The sequence below is a fragment of the Aspergillus tanneri genome (genome assembly GCF_003426965.1).
Source record: "Aspergillus tanneri strain NIH1004 chromosome Unknown AapTan_3_pilon_pilon_pilon, whole genome shotgun sequence".
NCBI classification, from domain to species: Eukaryota; Fungi; Ascomycota; class Eurotiomycetes; order Eurotiales; family Aspergillaceae; genus Aspergillus; species Aspergillus tanneri.
Window position 1 is genome coordinate 2,317,301 of NW_022984630.1, and position 15,276 is coordinate 2,332,576.

A 15,276-nucleotide genomic window follows, 5' to 3' on the forward strand; every position below is an offset into this window, starting at 1 on the left:
CAATTCCAATTCCAAAATTAACTAGCCCGGGTGACAGTATTGTTGTGCTTCTCATTGAATGCATTGACCGCTGGACCACGTTAGCCTCAGAACAACACCGTCAGATATAACATGCGCACTTACCCACGGCGATCTGTCGGTACAGCCAGTTTCGAGCACTCTCGTCCTGCACCGGGATGAACGGCCCATTGGCGCCTCCCTTGAGGGTGATACTCATGCCAGTTCGCTCCTTGGAAATGGTTTGGATATCTGTCAATCGTATGTCCCACTCGGTGCGGAGTTTCTTGGACCGCACGAGCATGATCCGGTCGTACGTCAGCATGACCAGCATGTCTCGGCTCGGAAGTTCCAGATGAGCAATGTAATCCTCATTGAAGTACAGCCCATCGTCCGCCGTCTTGAGCCAGAATTGTCCCAAGGCCTCGCGCTGTGAATATGGTCGCACGATACCGTCGGTTCCGATGAATCGCGTCAGGCGAACCCGATCGAGCCCCTCTGCGTCGAAGACTGTCGTGGTATTGCGGACTCCTTCGGCGAGGTCTGCATAATCTCGTTAGCGATCAACCTCCTTTTAGGTCGTCTAGTCCATGCACTTACTTGAGGCTAGATCGAAGGCACCTATGGCGGGTTTCGTAGCCAGCCCTAGGACACCCTTTCCAACGCCCTTGAAAAATCCTTGGATGCCCTCCTTTTCCGCGCCTTGCAGTGGATGACGTGCAAGCCCTCCAATACCACTCGCTAAACTGTTCGCAAATGCATTTCCGCCGGCAGTGAGACCGTACAGTGCATGCTTGGGCCGGTTCCGGGACTTAGACATCCGCCGTTGGTCCTGAAACTCCTTGTCCAAAGTGGCAGCCGCGAGACCCTTGGACATGCTGCCAGTAAGTTTGGCCATACTGTCCGAGAAACCAAATACCGACTTCTTCACAAAGCTCGTAGCTCCTTTGGCGATGCCGTAACCAAGCTCTTGTGGCCGGTCGGTCATGACAAATCCTTGATAAGGCTCGTAAAAGATCGCAGCCACGCCAGAGCTAACATTATTGAACAGGCCAACCGGATTGCCCAGGAAATCAGCAGATCCAAGAACGATATGGATTTGTCGAAGGAATTCCTGAGTATAGTGTCTCTGGATGTTGCCCACAAGTACTCCAAGTGATACGCGGGCATTCTCGAGCATCAAGGCGTTCAGCCGCACAGGCGCATCGTTTACATTGCCCATGGACATGGTCATGACGTTGACGACGAACATCAGCGGATTAGAGGGCTGCATGGTATCTTCCACATTAACACGTTCCGTCCGCATAAAAGAGATGTCGACCTGCATTGGCTGCAGATGGAGCAACTCGAAATACACGTCCTTGTCATTGCCTTCGTTCCGTGGTTCCGGGATTCGGAGCTCTTCGTCGCAAAGCTTCCCTTCTTGCTCTTCAGACCAAGAAGCACCTGGAACTTTTGCGAAGTCAAGCATTGCAAAAACGAAATCTTCATCGAGCTCGAGTGTCATCTGCTGCAGTAGCACAGTAGCATATTTAATGTACAGCACTCCATAGGAGTCGTCCTTCACGCGGCTGACCATGGCGTGGAAAATTGGGTGTGCTTCCATTTCCTTTCCAGTCTTCGGAACAACGCTGGGATACAGCAAAATCGGGAAGATTCCCCCATAGAGCTGATTATCGATTTGGATCCACTTGATTGTAGTGTTCAAAGTTTGGTATACCCGTGATTCCCTGTACTTGATCTCGATGTCGCGGAATGTCATATAAAGCAGCTCCTTTAGGTTTTGATTGATCAGGGATATACCAATCCCTCCAAGGCGGAGCTGGGCTTTGAAGTTGACATCAGAATCCAGTTCTTTAACCTCAAACCCGGTGCTGAGGCTGGACTGAGACGTCTGTTCCCTCTGCTGCCGGTACATGCTCTTTGACGCCTTGAAGTTAGACAGGACCAACGTCTGGGTAGGACCGTCCGCGACAATATTGATATCGATGATCTTCTGCGTTTCCCCGTACTGGGCTGGAGGGATTCTCATCGGGATCAGGTTACCAATCTCCGCAAGCTTGATGTGCCTTTCCTTGCCCTTGCATGTCAGCACGAGAGTTTTATTCTTCGCCGCTGGATAGTCCCAAGCATAGGGCATAATGCTACGTGGGGGAAGGCGATAGCGAATCGGTCGCCAGTTATTGGATCTGTCGTCCTCTCCTTCTTCCACGTTCGGATTCTGCAAAAGGAATTAGCTAACCGACCAACTTGGAGCCTCTTGGGCATGCATACCGCTTGGAAAAAGATAAACTCCATGTCACTCTCGTTGCGCATGGAGAATGGCCAATTTCGAGTTTCGGAGTTGAAACTTATGAAGAGAGTTGCATCTTCCATGATAATGTCTACTTTAATGAGCCTCTGGCGTTGGTTCGCCTTAGCAAGTTTCACATGCACTGTCCCAATGTCCGCGATGTTGAAAGGAGAAGACCACTGGCTGTTGACTCCTGGGAAGCTAAGACACAGCTGTTTATCTGCGACCTGCCGCAGGAAATGGAGAGGTACAAGGTCAGCCTCCTTAATGCTAAGAACATTAGACGACCCAGGCTCTCGGACCAATAGCTCCTCGCTGAGCTTGTTCTTCAGGATGAAGCGAGGCGCAATCGTGACGACATTGGTCAGCTTGTATTTACCCTCACCCTCAGAGACAGACACGCCTGCATGGAGCTCGGATCTTCCATGTCGATCTGGGAGGACGACCTCAAACCTACTTCCGATAGCTTCAAAACTCTGGGGTTTGCTCCATGCAGATTCGCTTATCTTCAACATAGACCGGTTCTTCTGGTCACCACTTTGGTATGAGTACATGTATGGGAGAGCGCGTTCGCCGTTATTAGAATCAGCTCTCAGTCCTTGCCCGGCAGCTGATCGAGCAGACTGCAAGAAGGCTTTGCTCTGGATCTCCATCGGAAGACCCGTCTTGTTCAGGATGAGATACGGACTGTAAATAGACACTTTGAACGCGCCTCCACTGTTAGGCACATTGTAATAGTGAAGCTTCAGCTTCAGCTGAATGCCTCTCTCATCCTTCAAAGATAGCACGTGCTCTCTCCGAAAATCCTGCGCATTTCCATTGATGATAGCAAAATCGCTCTGCCTGAAAACTGTATCTTGCAGGTCAATGCTGAGGAGAAGCAAGTGGGATAGTTCAACAACGTGGACCGGGCTTACGCCTCCCTTGCGCAAGAAGTTGGTCCAATCCTTTCTCGTATTCTTGTCATAAATCCGATATTTGAAATCATAAGGAAGGAGATTCTGGATTTCAACCGGAGCAAAAATTCGGATCCGCATGTAGGGATACGGGGCTGTCAGAGAATCCTGCGTGTTGTAAGTAGCATTCATTTGGAAATAGAACGGCGGAGCCTGTTGTCCGTTTTCACTGAGGCACTTGATTGTCCGAGTTGGCCGCCGCATAAGGTCTTTCCAATGCAGTTGTTCGTTTGACCATTCATACCCAAAACCTTGGTCAGGCCGAATAACAATCGAATGCATATATGCCGCCCCAACAGGCGCTGGTCGAGCGTCGCCAGGGAGGATCTTCTCGATTTTCAAGAGATGGCCGTCGCTGGGACTGAAGATACCTAACTCAACAGGGATCTGCGTGTTATTCTCGACAACCAGTGGTGACCGGAAAGTAATATATTTCACGTTATCAGTGCCCAATTTCACCTCAACAAGGAGGCGATGGACAACATTGTCCTTCTTTGGCTTCAGGTTATACAACGTCTCACCCTCTCGGACGACAGGTATCCGACCAACGCTATCGAAGCCGCTACCCTCAAGCTTAACCCCAACAAGGCCGGCATGGCCTTCTGGTGCCAACGTCTCACGCATGGCCGTTGAATCCTCAAAGCGCCAAGGGTACTCTTCACCATCGGTCAGTCTAGCAGCCGGCCCTTCCTCTTCCACACTCACGTCGGCCCAGACATGAAGGTCGAAGCCTGTGTAGTTACGAATCCTGTAGGGCGCATCGGCCCCTCTTGGCTTTGAGAGAACATCCTCATCAGTGGAAAGGAACTGGAAAGACTTGGAAGCTAGCGCAATCGTAGCGGAAGTAAGTGTGAGCTCCATCGTTTTATGGGAATATGCATCGATCGAAAGGATCTGTGGGTTAACTTCCTTGGCCACGTGGAAGCCTAAATGCCAGGGTTCTATGAGAGGTTCCCAGGCAGACTTTGAGAAGTTGTACACGTTAATGAACGTATCAAAACTAGTATCGGCATTCAGCGTGGATGACCAATCTCGAATGTCCACTGTGAATTTCTTGACGCTCCAATCAAACAGGGGGAGATCGTGGAGGTCTCCTATAAGAATTACCCTGACGCCGTCGACCTGGGCATTCAATTCTTCCCGCTTAAGAGTAGCTGAGCGTGCTGGGACAAGACTTCTCTCTTGGTGATCAGTTGCACTGCGGGACTCACGGTGTGGCTTCGGTGCTGCTGCAGAAGACGGCGGCTTACCAACCGATCTTCGAGAGGATTTAGTGCCGGCGGTTTTGCTGTCTGACAGTTTCTTTGCTTCACCACCCTCCAGCTCTTGAGGCCGTTGAGCCCGCATTTCAGATGCCTTATTCACAATCTGCATCGCCATCAATATATCCCGAAGAGAGAGACGAAGAACCAAAGGCTCAATATTCACGCTAATGGATGTCAAGGCAGAGCCTTTTTCTTGAGGACGACTATCCATGGACATTTCAAGCGTGAAGTCATCCAAAATTCGGAGCCTGCTGGTTTCAAACTTGTCCATGCGACACAAGAACATGCCAACTTTGGTTATTTGCAAGGTGGAAACGTTCTGGTGAGAGAAGAGCACTTGCTTTGCTCCAAGAACTATAGCCTCGGTATGGGTAATGGAAGGGTTTGCAATAGTTATTATTTGTGCGTCCACAAGATTCAACCTGAACGATACTGTGGTTTGTCCAGCGGGACCAGGGGCTTCTCCAGTTGTAGATCCTGCTGTGGAGCCATCAATACTTTCCGCAGTGCTGGATCTGGGCTCTGATTCTTCACTTGTCTCGATGTCTTCCTCTTCTTCCACTGACTCGTCAGTGGCAAAGGCGGAGTTTGCAAAGGATTGCAGGGCAGATAGGTAATCCAAAGCAAGTATAATGCGCGGGCTATCGATAGTCAACATCGCTATCAGGTGTTTATCTGGCCCTGCAGACATCGACACACTGGCCATAAATTGCTGCTGGACATCATTGTTAATCAGGGACATGATCTTCCGGAATTTATTGGTATCTTTGTTCCGGCTGTCACGAATGGAGAGGGAGTGGATTAGCAATTCGGACTCCAATGATCCATCCGTCAGCATGCGTAATTTGACTCTTGTGTCGTTCAGCGAAAATTTCGAAAGACTGGCATCCTCCAAACGGTCGACCGGCTCGTCGTCTTGGGAGAGAATCAGCTCCAACCCAACGCTATCGACTTTGAAAATCATATCAAGCCGGACCCAGACGTCGTCTCGGACTTTCTTTTCTAGGGATTGTCTTTCCTGGTCCTTCCGGCTTTGAGCCGCCCTAGACTCCGCCTCTCTAGTCAGCTCTGTCACTGAGGATGGAAGAGCCTGCATAGCCTCGAGTTCTTGTTGCTCAGTATCAGTCACGAAGGCAGCAGGCACAGTCTTCAACAGAGCCAATAAAAATTTCAGTTGTCGTTGCGAGACACGGAGGTTGATGGGGGACATTGTTCCCTCTATTTCCATGTCAGGACGGGGATTGTCAAGTTGGTGCTCCAGGTAACATATGCTGAAATCAAGGTTGACTTTCTGGATCATATCGAGTTCTTCTACGAGGCCTTCGCTGAAATGGAACTTCGACGTCAGGCGAATGTTGCGGATACCAAAAGAAATCAAGTTCACGGCAGGGCCATCTTTGTCATCCTCGAGGGGAACAAAAGTGTTCTTCAGGTAGATCTCACCAAGGTGAGCTGTCACAGTGTCACGAGGGCGATCTTCCTTTACGACGCCCGGAAAGACCAGAATCGGTGTCATGACGACGATGTCAAAACGCATCCGCGATGCATTTTCTTGCAGTTGGTTCGCTTGATTAGCAGCGGCTTGCCTTGCAGCATTGAAAATGGCCTGCATCTTGCCGAATTTAACCAGGAAGTTGATGATTTTCCGGTATGGTTCTTCCAGGAAATTGATTTTGATAGAGCCTGACCGAAGGAAAAACTCCGAATCATACCCCGGATACCCATTTTCTGGATCGAAAGTCTCGTATTTGAAGTCTGCGAAGTTTTCCCCCTCTATAGTTAAAAGCCTCCGAAGGTCAGAACTCTCAGAGGCACCCGTATTGACGTCGTCCACCAGAGTCAAACTCCCGATCCGAGACTGTATGAGCATGGCACGACCTACAAGGGAAATACCGACGTCGGCAGTGTTTAGGCTTAGGGTGGCAAGCCTAACACCATCGTTATTAAGGATAAGAGCGATACTCTTCAGATCAGCCTTAATACGGATTTTTCCGGACTGCTGAGGCTTTTGATCACCCGCAGTTGTGCCTTGGATAGCCCGATCAGCTTGGCGATCTCCGTTGTTAGGTTGCTCGGGGTTCGTGAACGTGAGCAAGATAAAATCCAGAAGCGTAAGGAGCGTCCTCCTGGTGACAACGAGATTTATAGTCGAAACAGAAACATCAAGGTTCATCGCTATGCCCTCGTATGTTGACTCGAATTCAGGTGACTCTGGCTTGACTCGGACGAACTTGAGGTGGAAAAGGTCCCTCTCCTCGTCCGCATCGAATCCCTTGGAAGAGATTATCCTCTTGAATTCAGGCAGGGGGTTGTCCTCTATATAATCATCCACGCTCAAGGACTTCAAAACAATCTCTGCTACCATATCAAAGGGTCGCATGTAGTAGTCAAGTACGAAACCCTCAGCAACCAGTTCAGCCAATAGGTGATCACAGATCTGGTCATTTGGGTAGGAACGAAACAACGAACCACGGAGGCGGCCGACAGTAAACTTGAACTCGAAATCTCGGCGGTGGATGTTGGTGGGCTTGTCGACATTCTTGCTCGTTTGCTCAGTACCCGATTCTGGATTCAACTCATCGTCGGAATCTTCGTCAACCACAGGAAGCTCTCTCAGGCTTGGCGGGATAAAGGATGAAGATCTTGCTCTATTACCAGCGGCCGTCGACCCTCCTGCCTTGTTCGAAACATTAGAGCCCTCTGTGCCATCATCAAAATGTGGAATCGCAATATCAATTAATTTCATCAAGCCCTTGTACTTCGTGTCAGAGATTGATGCATGCAGCTCAGGGAGATGACCAGATATTCGCGTCCTAGTGAGCTCAGTGACCTTCGGTACAATACACATTTCAAGGACAAAATCCACGTTTATGCGATCAATAATATGCAAGTTATTGGATGCGACGTCGGAACTGAGCTGTGCTTTGGTGGTCTCTATTCCCGGTCCAATTAGGACTTGGGTTGAGTCAAGTTTAAGCAAGAACCTATCGTACAACAGGTGCTCAAGTTCTTTATAATCGCCCTCATTGTATTGACGTTTCTGTTTGGACTGGAGGTCTCTCATGGTTTGCCGATCGACTAGTTCGCTGTTGACACTAACATGACCAGCATCGAGAATCAAACATAGAGAGCATTCCTGTGTAATGCTCTCGGGGACGATAAACAATGGGGCGTGGATATCAAATTGCGCATCCACCTTCTTGTGTTCCTGTAAGGCAAACTCCAAGCCAGCTCGGGTTTGCTGCCGGATTCCCTCCACAGTGGCTCCTGCCGAATCCAAGATCGCTCCAATCGATTCCATATGTCGTTCCGGGGGCTCGAAGAATTTGACAACCTCGACCAGGAACCTGGGGTTGTAAATGACCTCAATACTCTTTAGCTTGACCTTCACCACCGAGTCAGCATCGCTTTCGAGGGGGTTTTTCTCGAGTTGAAGGTGGAACAAGCTATCTTCGTCCTCAATGATATCATCCACCCCCTCAGGATCCAGCTCGGCGTGACCTGATACCTGTGATAGACGGTTCTTTGGCTCCGGAAGAGAATCCTTAACTTTGACGATCTGTGGGAAAAGGCTGCCTTCGGTTGTTCCGTCGTAAACTCTCAATCCCCCAAGATCCAGATCCACGAAGAAAGAGTCGGGTCGTTGCAACGCCTTTGCACGGAAATTATCAAATACCAGCTTCATGATCTCATTCGCCGCTCCGTGAGGGTCGCGCTTCAAGGTCAAACTACCGGCTCTGAGACCAGAGTTAATCTGCAGTTTAACCCATTCCCGTGGAACATCGACACTCTCGGCAATTGCCTTCTTCTCGTCCCAGTCAATGGCATTATAAAGCTCCTGCCGTTGCGCCTCCGTCATCGTAGCCTCCTCAGACTCTTCCTGTTTGGCACCCCATATCCACTCCGTCCAAGTCTGTTGTCGCTCCGGCTTTTTCAGGCCTATATTTTCCTTCCGAAGTTGGTTCCTTGCTAATGATCTCCAAAAACGGATATCCTCGTAGTTAAGCTTCCGCTGCAACCTATCGAATTCCTCCACATCTTGGCCTGACAAGGTCTCTTCACGTTTTTTCTTCTTGAATAAGTCAATATAGGTTATCCTGTCATCTCTTCGTTCTTTTATGTAGTCCCAGGTCCAGCGCCTATTCCGATCATGAATTTTGCTGAGCACAGCCTGTCCCGCGAATCTAAACCACGCACGAGGATCTTCCTTGGGTTTGCACTTGGGCTGGAGTTTCTTATATTCTTGATGGCGGATGAAATAATGGAAAAGATCCACAAGCATCAGCGCATCTCGGTACTGGTGATCATCTAGAACGAAGCTAAGTTCATCGAATAACAGTCGAGTTTTGATGGCCGGCCTATCATGCTTGCCGGATTTGTCCAACTCTAGTCCGGCACGCCCACTTACTGGGCGAAGCATGAATTGGTTGTGTTCCTCGTCAATACCGGACCTTAATCTCTCCATCAGCTCCCCATGGCTACTACCTTGGGCTTCTGCACCCACGTCGCACCCTCGACCCGTTCCCAAAAGCTCTGCATCTGTATTCCAGTAGACTGATAGAGCGCCCAAGATAGCCAATTTGTGCGTCGTGCTGGAAGTTGACTGTATAAATGTGGGGTTCCATTCGGAATCGGTACTGACTGCACTGAGCTCCTTCAGGGTCAGACCAACGGCGAATGGGTGACCGGGTGATGCGATTGAATCCTCGTAACGGAAATGTACGTTCTTGATAGAGATCTGGAGATTATCGACTACCGCCGTAATCAGACTCTGGGTAAAACTCTGGTTCCGGCGCTGTTCTTCCTGGCTCATCCCCTCCGAGTTCTTCTCCTTCAGGAGTTCCGCGCTCTCGATCTTGTCCATCTTAATGGCATGTTCTCTCCGTTCCTCTTCCTCCGGATCATAATCCACATCTTCCTTCGGGGCAGCGAGGAGGAATACATCTTCGATATCGACCTTGACAGGTTTTCCTCGCAGGTTGGACCAGGGTATAGACAAGGTGAGCTCACCGAGGTGGCCTTCAACGACATTGAGGGGGAGGTGTAACTGGTCAAGAGCTTCTCGCCGCAGCTCTAGGTTTCGAAGCTTTACGTCGCCGGACCATATACCGATGTTGAGTTGTTTGGCATCGAAGTTTTTAACATAGATGCCCAGAAACCGGTTGAGCAGGTTTGCGACGATTCCTTCCAACATGATTGCAGAATGCGACTCTAAAAGGCTGCGGGATCGTGAGACGCCTTAGCGCAGGTTGCCAATACCCAGTCACGCCGACCTGGTAGAGCAGTTACTATGTCAGCATGAAGATGTAGGGCAAATGAGGGGACGATTGAACAGATAGATGGAAAGGAGAGGCAGCAAAGAAGTAAAGAGAGAAAACAATGATAATAATAATTGGAGTGGGGGGAGGAATAGGGACCTTGGTATACATGCGCGAGTTCTAGATACACTCGCAAAATGGCGAGACCAAAGCCATTCAGGAAATTGGCGAGGCGTGCACGCGATACCTCTAGGTATGCGGGCCAAGTTGATTTGAGACGGGATGTTGAGAGCAGAAAGGTGGGGAAAACAATTAGAAGGCTCAGATTCCGGATACGGACCACGGAGAATGTAGTAAGAGAGTAGAAAGAATGTCAGAGATTAAGATGAGGGGAAACTGAGAAGAGCTGAACTGAGATCAGGTTGGATAGCAGGGCAAGGAAACGTTTGATAGCCTAAGAAAAAGGAACATTCCTATGGTACCTTTGGAAGGCCACCAAGTTCCAACATGTGCTGGGCCAACAAAAGGGGGGTTAGCGTCCTCTGCCAAGCAGTGACGTCGGTCGCGCTTCACCTCAAGCTTGACCGTCTGAATCCGGTTAATCACCTAGGGCTGCAGCCCTGGCAGCTGAGTTAACTGTCTGCGGCTTGGTGCCTGAGGTGGCAGACGGATAACACATGCGGGATTGGCGTCTGCGGCATCCCCGAGCGAGGTAATACCGCACCTCACCTCACTCATTCGTTGTCTCCAGTATCACCAATTGTCTCCTCGGTCTTCAATCTCCACTCCAACGAGTCAATCTCGACCAATTCCCGGGTGAATACCCTCAACTCCACTCTTGTGTCTTTTTTGCTCTTGTCCACAGCTCAATTGGGTGCGTGTCTCCCCCCTGCTGACTCGTTCCGGTATTTCCCAGACATCGTTGCTAACTCAACCTCGGGATTTGAAAAATTAGCTGTCATATTCGACGATGTTGTACAGAACCGCTGCTGCCCGCTCTGTTCTCAGGGCCCTCTCTAGCTCTAATGCCTCCGTCGCCCGCTCGACCCTCACCAGCAATGTTTTCAAGGCTCCTTTGACCTCTGCCGCCCGCTATCCCGCTCGCCCGACGTCGTCTCCCAGCCTTGCTTTGGCCGCTCGCAAGCCTATCACTACTGCTCTTGTCCGATACGCCTCCTCTGTGTCTAAGGTGAGAAGGCTACTCATATCATATGCAATTCATTGGTTACTGATTATCCGGAGCAGGAAGAACATGGCGAGGAAGAGGTAGATATGATGGCCGGTATTAAGGGTGAGGCGGTATGTGCCCATTGACGTGTTTTTGCTTGTTATATATGGACATTTTGTAGTGTCCTACGCCTCCAAGTGTTTGAAATAGCAGTTTGCTCACATGTCGGGTTTTCTCGCTACAGAAAGTGATCAAGGACACCTTCAGCTTGGCAGATGTCCCGAAGGAGGCTCTCTACCTCGGCATGGCCGGTGTCATCCCCTACGTTGCCACTTCTCTGGAGACCGTTTACCTTTCCTATGAGATCGGCAAGGCTGCTTCCAACGGTGGTGATGGTCTTCTGTTCTCCGGCCAGAGTGCGGAGCTGATGCTCCACATGCTTGAGCCTATTCAGGTCGGATACGGTGCTGTGGTGAGTACATTGGCCCTTACAGTGAACGATCAGAGCTAACAGGAGGTGAACACACAGATACTCTCCTTTTTGGGAGCTATCCACTGGGGCCTCGAGTGGGCCGGATATGGCGGAAAGTTCGGCTACAGGCGTTATGCGGCTGGTGTTCTTGCGCCCGCCGTTGCATGGCCGACTCTAATGTTCCCCTTCGAGTATGCTTTGATCAGCCAGTTCCTCGCCTTCACTTTTCTGTACTACAATGACGCCCGCGCTGCGGCCTGCGGCCGTGCCCCCCACTGGTACAGCATGTACCGATTCGTCCTGACCTTCATTGTCGGCGCCAGCATCGTGGCCACCTTGGTTGGCCGTGAGCAGGTTGCCAACACTATCACTTCGGAGCACACCATCACCGACAAGGTCAACGCTCTGCTGTTCTTGAAGAAGAAGGAGGAGGAGGAGGCCGAGGCACGCCGCAAGGCCGAGGCCGCCGAGGAATCTGAGTGAAGAACTAGCCGGTTCTCTCGGTTCTGCGACCAGGATTGTATAGGCTTTTTACACACTGTTCATAGGTGACAAAGTTGACAGAAGTGAAAGGGACGGGCTTGTCTATGGCAGTCCAATGTGACAGTAAGAAAGAGGGGTGATTGTCTTTCTTTTCTTTCTTTTTTTTGGATTGAGTTTCTTGTAGATTACATGCGGAATGAACGAATCAGCGAATGCTGGAATTTCATTGTTGTTTAGAATTGACTAGAGTCGTGACAGCATTCACTATGCAGACCACTGTAGGGATCCTTGGTGGCGCCTGCATGGGCAGCACAGCAAGCATATACTTAGGACCGATCACTCATAATCTATTCAATAAGCTAAGAGGAAATTGAAGTATATGAGGCCCAACCAAATGTGGGGTGAGAACAACCAAGGAAGGTCAAACGAGGACACCCATACATACTTCGTGGCAATACCGGCATAAGCAGTTTAAATCCCTCCAGTAGCAGGGATATGGCGCAACTACATAGACACCCCTTAACACCGGACATCAGAACAAAGGGGGACTCTAACCACGACAATCAGATCCGATCCAGAAGTGATGCCGACTAGCCGGGATAGAAACAGGTTTAGAGAAGTCTGGAAGTGTATATTTCGGCCCGCATGCGAACCAAATTTACTCGATCTTCGTGCCTAGCTAGGTATTCGTCGGCGATTCCAAGGCCTAGAACCAAAGAGACATAATGTCGGGGTAGTTAGGATAGAAACTTGCTTGTTGCATAATAGCGAAGGTTTTATTATAAGATTACTTGTTAATAGCGGAAATCTGCTAGTCACTTCTATCGAATTCAAGATTGAACAATATAATATCTATCAAGATTAAGACTACATTTACTAGCGTGGTTCAAAGTGACTGCAACGTCTGCTATGCTATTTCAAGAGAATTTAATAGCGAATTAATACTTCAACCAAGACCCTCGCAACTGCTCAGGTTGCACCTTGGCAAAAACACCCAATCCGCCTTTGCCTTTGGCCTTCTGATAAGCTGGCAATGGCTAGCCTTAATGGTCGTCACATCAACCTTTTGCCCACTCTCCTCTCAATCATGGCAATTGACGCTTTCTGTAGTGTGGCTGGAATACACAGATCGTCTTCACACGAAGATAAGACACAGGAATATCCTTATACGCAGCATGGGTCAATTTTGCTTGGAAAGGTAGAAGCAGAGTGGCGGGTGAATTTCCTTGCGGTCTGAGAAACAAGCAGATAACGGGATATCAGAGTGATACAACCAGCCATCGTCCTATTTTCTATATAAGCTAGAATAGTAAGCTCAGACGGGGAAGCAGGAAAAATAGGTAATAAACAAACACCAACTCTCAACTCCCCGATTTGTTCCTTCAATAGCACATCTGAATCCAATAAGATACTTGCATCCGACTCTCCCAAAGGCAGCACGACGCAGTTCATATAGACACCGTACATTCCCGCTTTTTTTACTCTGCATCTGTCTCTCAGTCTTCCCTAACCCATTGGTACTCTGCGTTGCCGGTATCCCGCCATAGGAATGTGCAATGAGCACCACGTCCTTGTCCTGGTCTGCGAGGTTGTAAACTTCAGAGGCGATAAATGCTGCGCCATTTTCCATTCTTGGTGGTTCATTTACCCCGCTTTTGTATCCTGGCTCGGAAGATGTTGCCGGATCGTTTGACAAATCTAGGAGGTAAGTAGTTGTATTTATGAAGCTACAGGAAGGTCTAGTTAATGGCGTTATTTACTTTTAGTGCAATCGCCGTTTCTATAGTCAAGACGTTCGGACTGGTCGGGTAATACTATACGGGCAAGGCATCATCCTATCATGACGAGAGCCGGGTGAAGCCCTACCAATATCACATTGGTGACAATTTAATTAGTATATATACTGCAGAGTCCTGCATAGTTTCAGTCAATGCATCCACCGAACTAGGACCAACGATTTAGGATCAACCCTGAATGATCTTGGCTAAACATCAAGTCGAAGACGTCACCATCCGGCCTGAAGGGGAAAGTGGACCGTCGCCGGAGCTTCTACCTGTGTACGGAGTACGCTGTACACTACAGAGCAATTACCTACTCTGTATGTTGGACCTGGGATACAAAGTCATGACATCGACGCCCAGATGGAGGATTCTTGGCTTGTGAATTTTCAGATCGATTGGAGCCATTGAGTATACCTTCAATGCACTAAGCTAAGTAATTACCTGTTAGTTAACTAACTACAATTAAGTACTTTAATAAGCACTATGGACTTTTTTCCCTTTTATTTCATGTGAGAATAGCTTGATTCTATTTTTATTATTTTCAGGTGTTTAAGTTATTAGAAGGCAGGGGTCGTTCACCCAGTCCCAGTAGCTTGCTGGATCTATAAGGAACCGCAGCGTCCAGGCCATCTGTCGGTCGGGACACGCAGATGATCCCGAGGCTGAAGGGAGGGGCCGACCGAGTGCCGCTCGAATCTCTCCGTAAATCGGCATGACTTTCGTCTCTTGCTGGACTACGGAGTACAGAGTACTTACGTAGGAACGATCTTTCATAGATCTGTAGACATGACTAAAAGATATGAACAGAGTCAGTTTTTTTTTTTTTTTTTGAATTATATTGGTAAATTTATATATGATAAAGAAGAAAACAAGAAGGGAAGAAAATACAAAAAAAAAAAAAAAAAAAAAAAAAAAAAAAAAAAAAAAAAAAAAAAACAAAAGTGAAGGCCAAACTCGAAAGACTCTCATGATCAGAAAAAATCGATCCAGGGGTAAAAAGGCCCGGTCTAGATGCGCAATTCTCAGGAAAAACGGAAGGGCGGGAGAAAATTGAACAGTGTCATGTGCTCGATCGACATGAGCAAAAAGCCCACAGAGCCCCTCTATCGCCCTGTTGGATCCTTGGCAGAGATTTTTTGGAGAGAGCGATTCATTAGGTTACTCCATACATGTACGGAGTATTCTGTATTATTTGCTAGAAAGATTATAGACAATTCGTCTAGGGAGGGAGGTTGGCCTTCTATAGATTTTCGATTCCAGATCGGCATCTTTGTACTTCCTGCGGGAAGAAGGTCACTCGCTGATGGCTGAATCAGTAAGTCTACATTTCTTGAGATTTTTCTTTTTTTTCTCTCTCTCTTTTAGTGGGAGAGTCTACTTCGTAGTCTTCTCAATCCCATCGAAGGAATGAAACACAATAACTATGCACTATAACCTCGGCAGGGGAAGAGGGATTAATTAATAACGATTGTATTGTTCCAGAATAGCTTGAGAGGGTTCTAGGCACCGAAAGTAATCCAGGTGGAGATGGAACCCAACAAGAAGCGACAACCATGGAATCGACGATGGGTCCGTGATCGATGTCATGTGGGAGTCCGTCGAC

The 15,276-nt window shown here is 48.8% G+C and overlaps 2 protein-coding genes across 2 annotated transcripts; one reads left to right on the forward strand and one right to left on the reverse strand.

The window, feature by feature from the left end:
- Positions 1–17: 17 nt before the first annotated feature.
- On the reverse strand, positions 18–9,705 carry ATNIH1004_004572 (membrane morphogenesis protein VPS13; the record flags this gene model as incomplete). The annotated part of the gene is made up of 4 exons (XM_033569242.1): positions 18–70; positions 124–540; positions 598–2,218; positions 2,272–9,705. 4 exons carry the CDS (start codon positions 9,703–9,705, stop codon positions 18–20), a joined length of 9,525 nt encoding a protein of 3,174 aa, XP_033428048.1.
- Positions 9,706–10,739: 1,034 nt separating this feature from the next.
- ATNIH1004_004573 (DUF3429 domain-containing protein) lies at positions 10,740–11,892 on the forward strand (the record flags this gene model as incomplete). The annotated part of the gene is made up of 4 exons (XM_033569243.1): positions 10,740–10,958; positions 11,015–11,068; positions 11,182–11,409; positions 11,467–11,892. The coding sequence occupies 4 exons, from the start codon at positions 10,740–10,742 to the stop codon at positions 11,890–11,892; spliced, it is 927 nt and encodes a 308-aa protein (XP_033428049.1).
- Between the last annotated feature and the right edge of the window lie 3,384 nt (positions 11,893–15,276).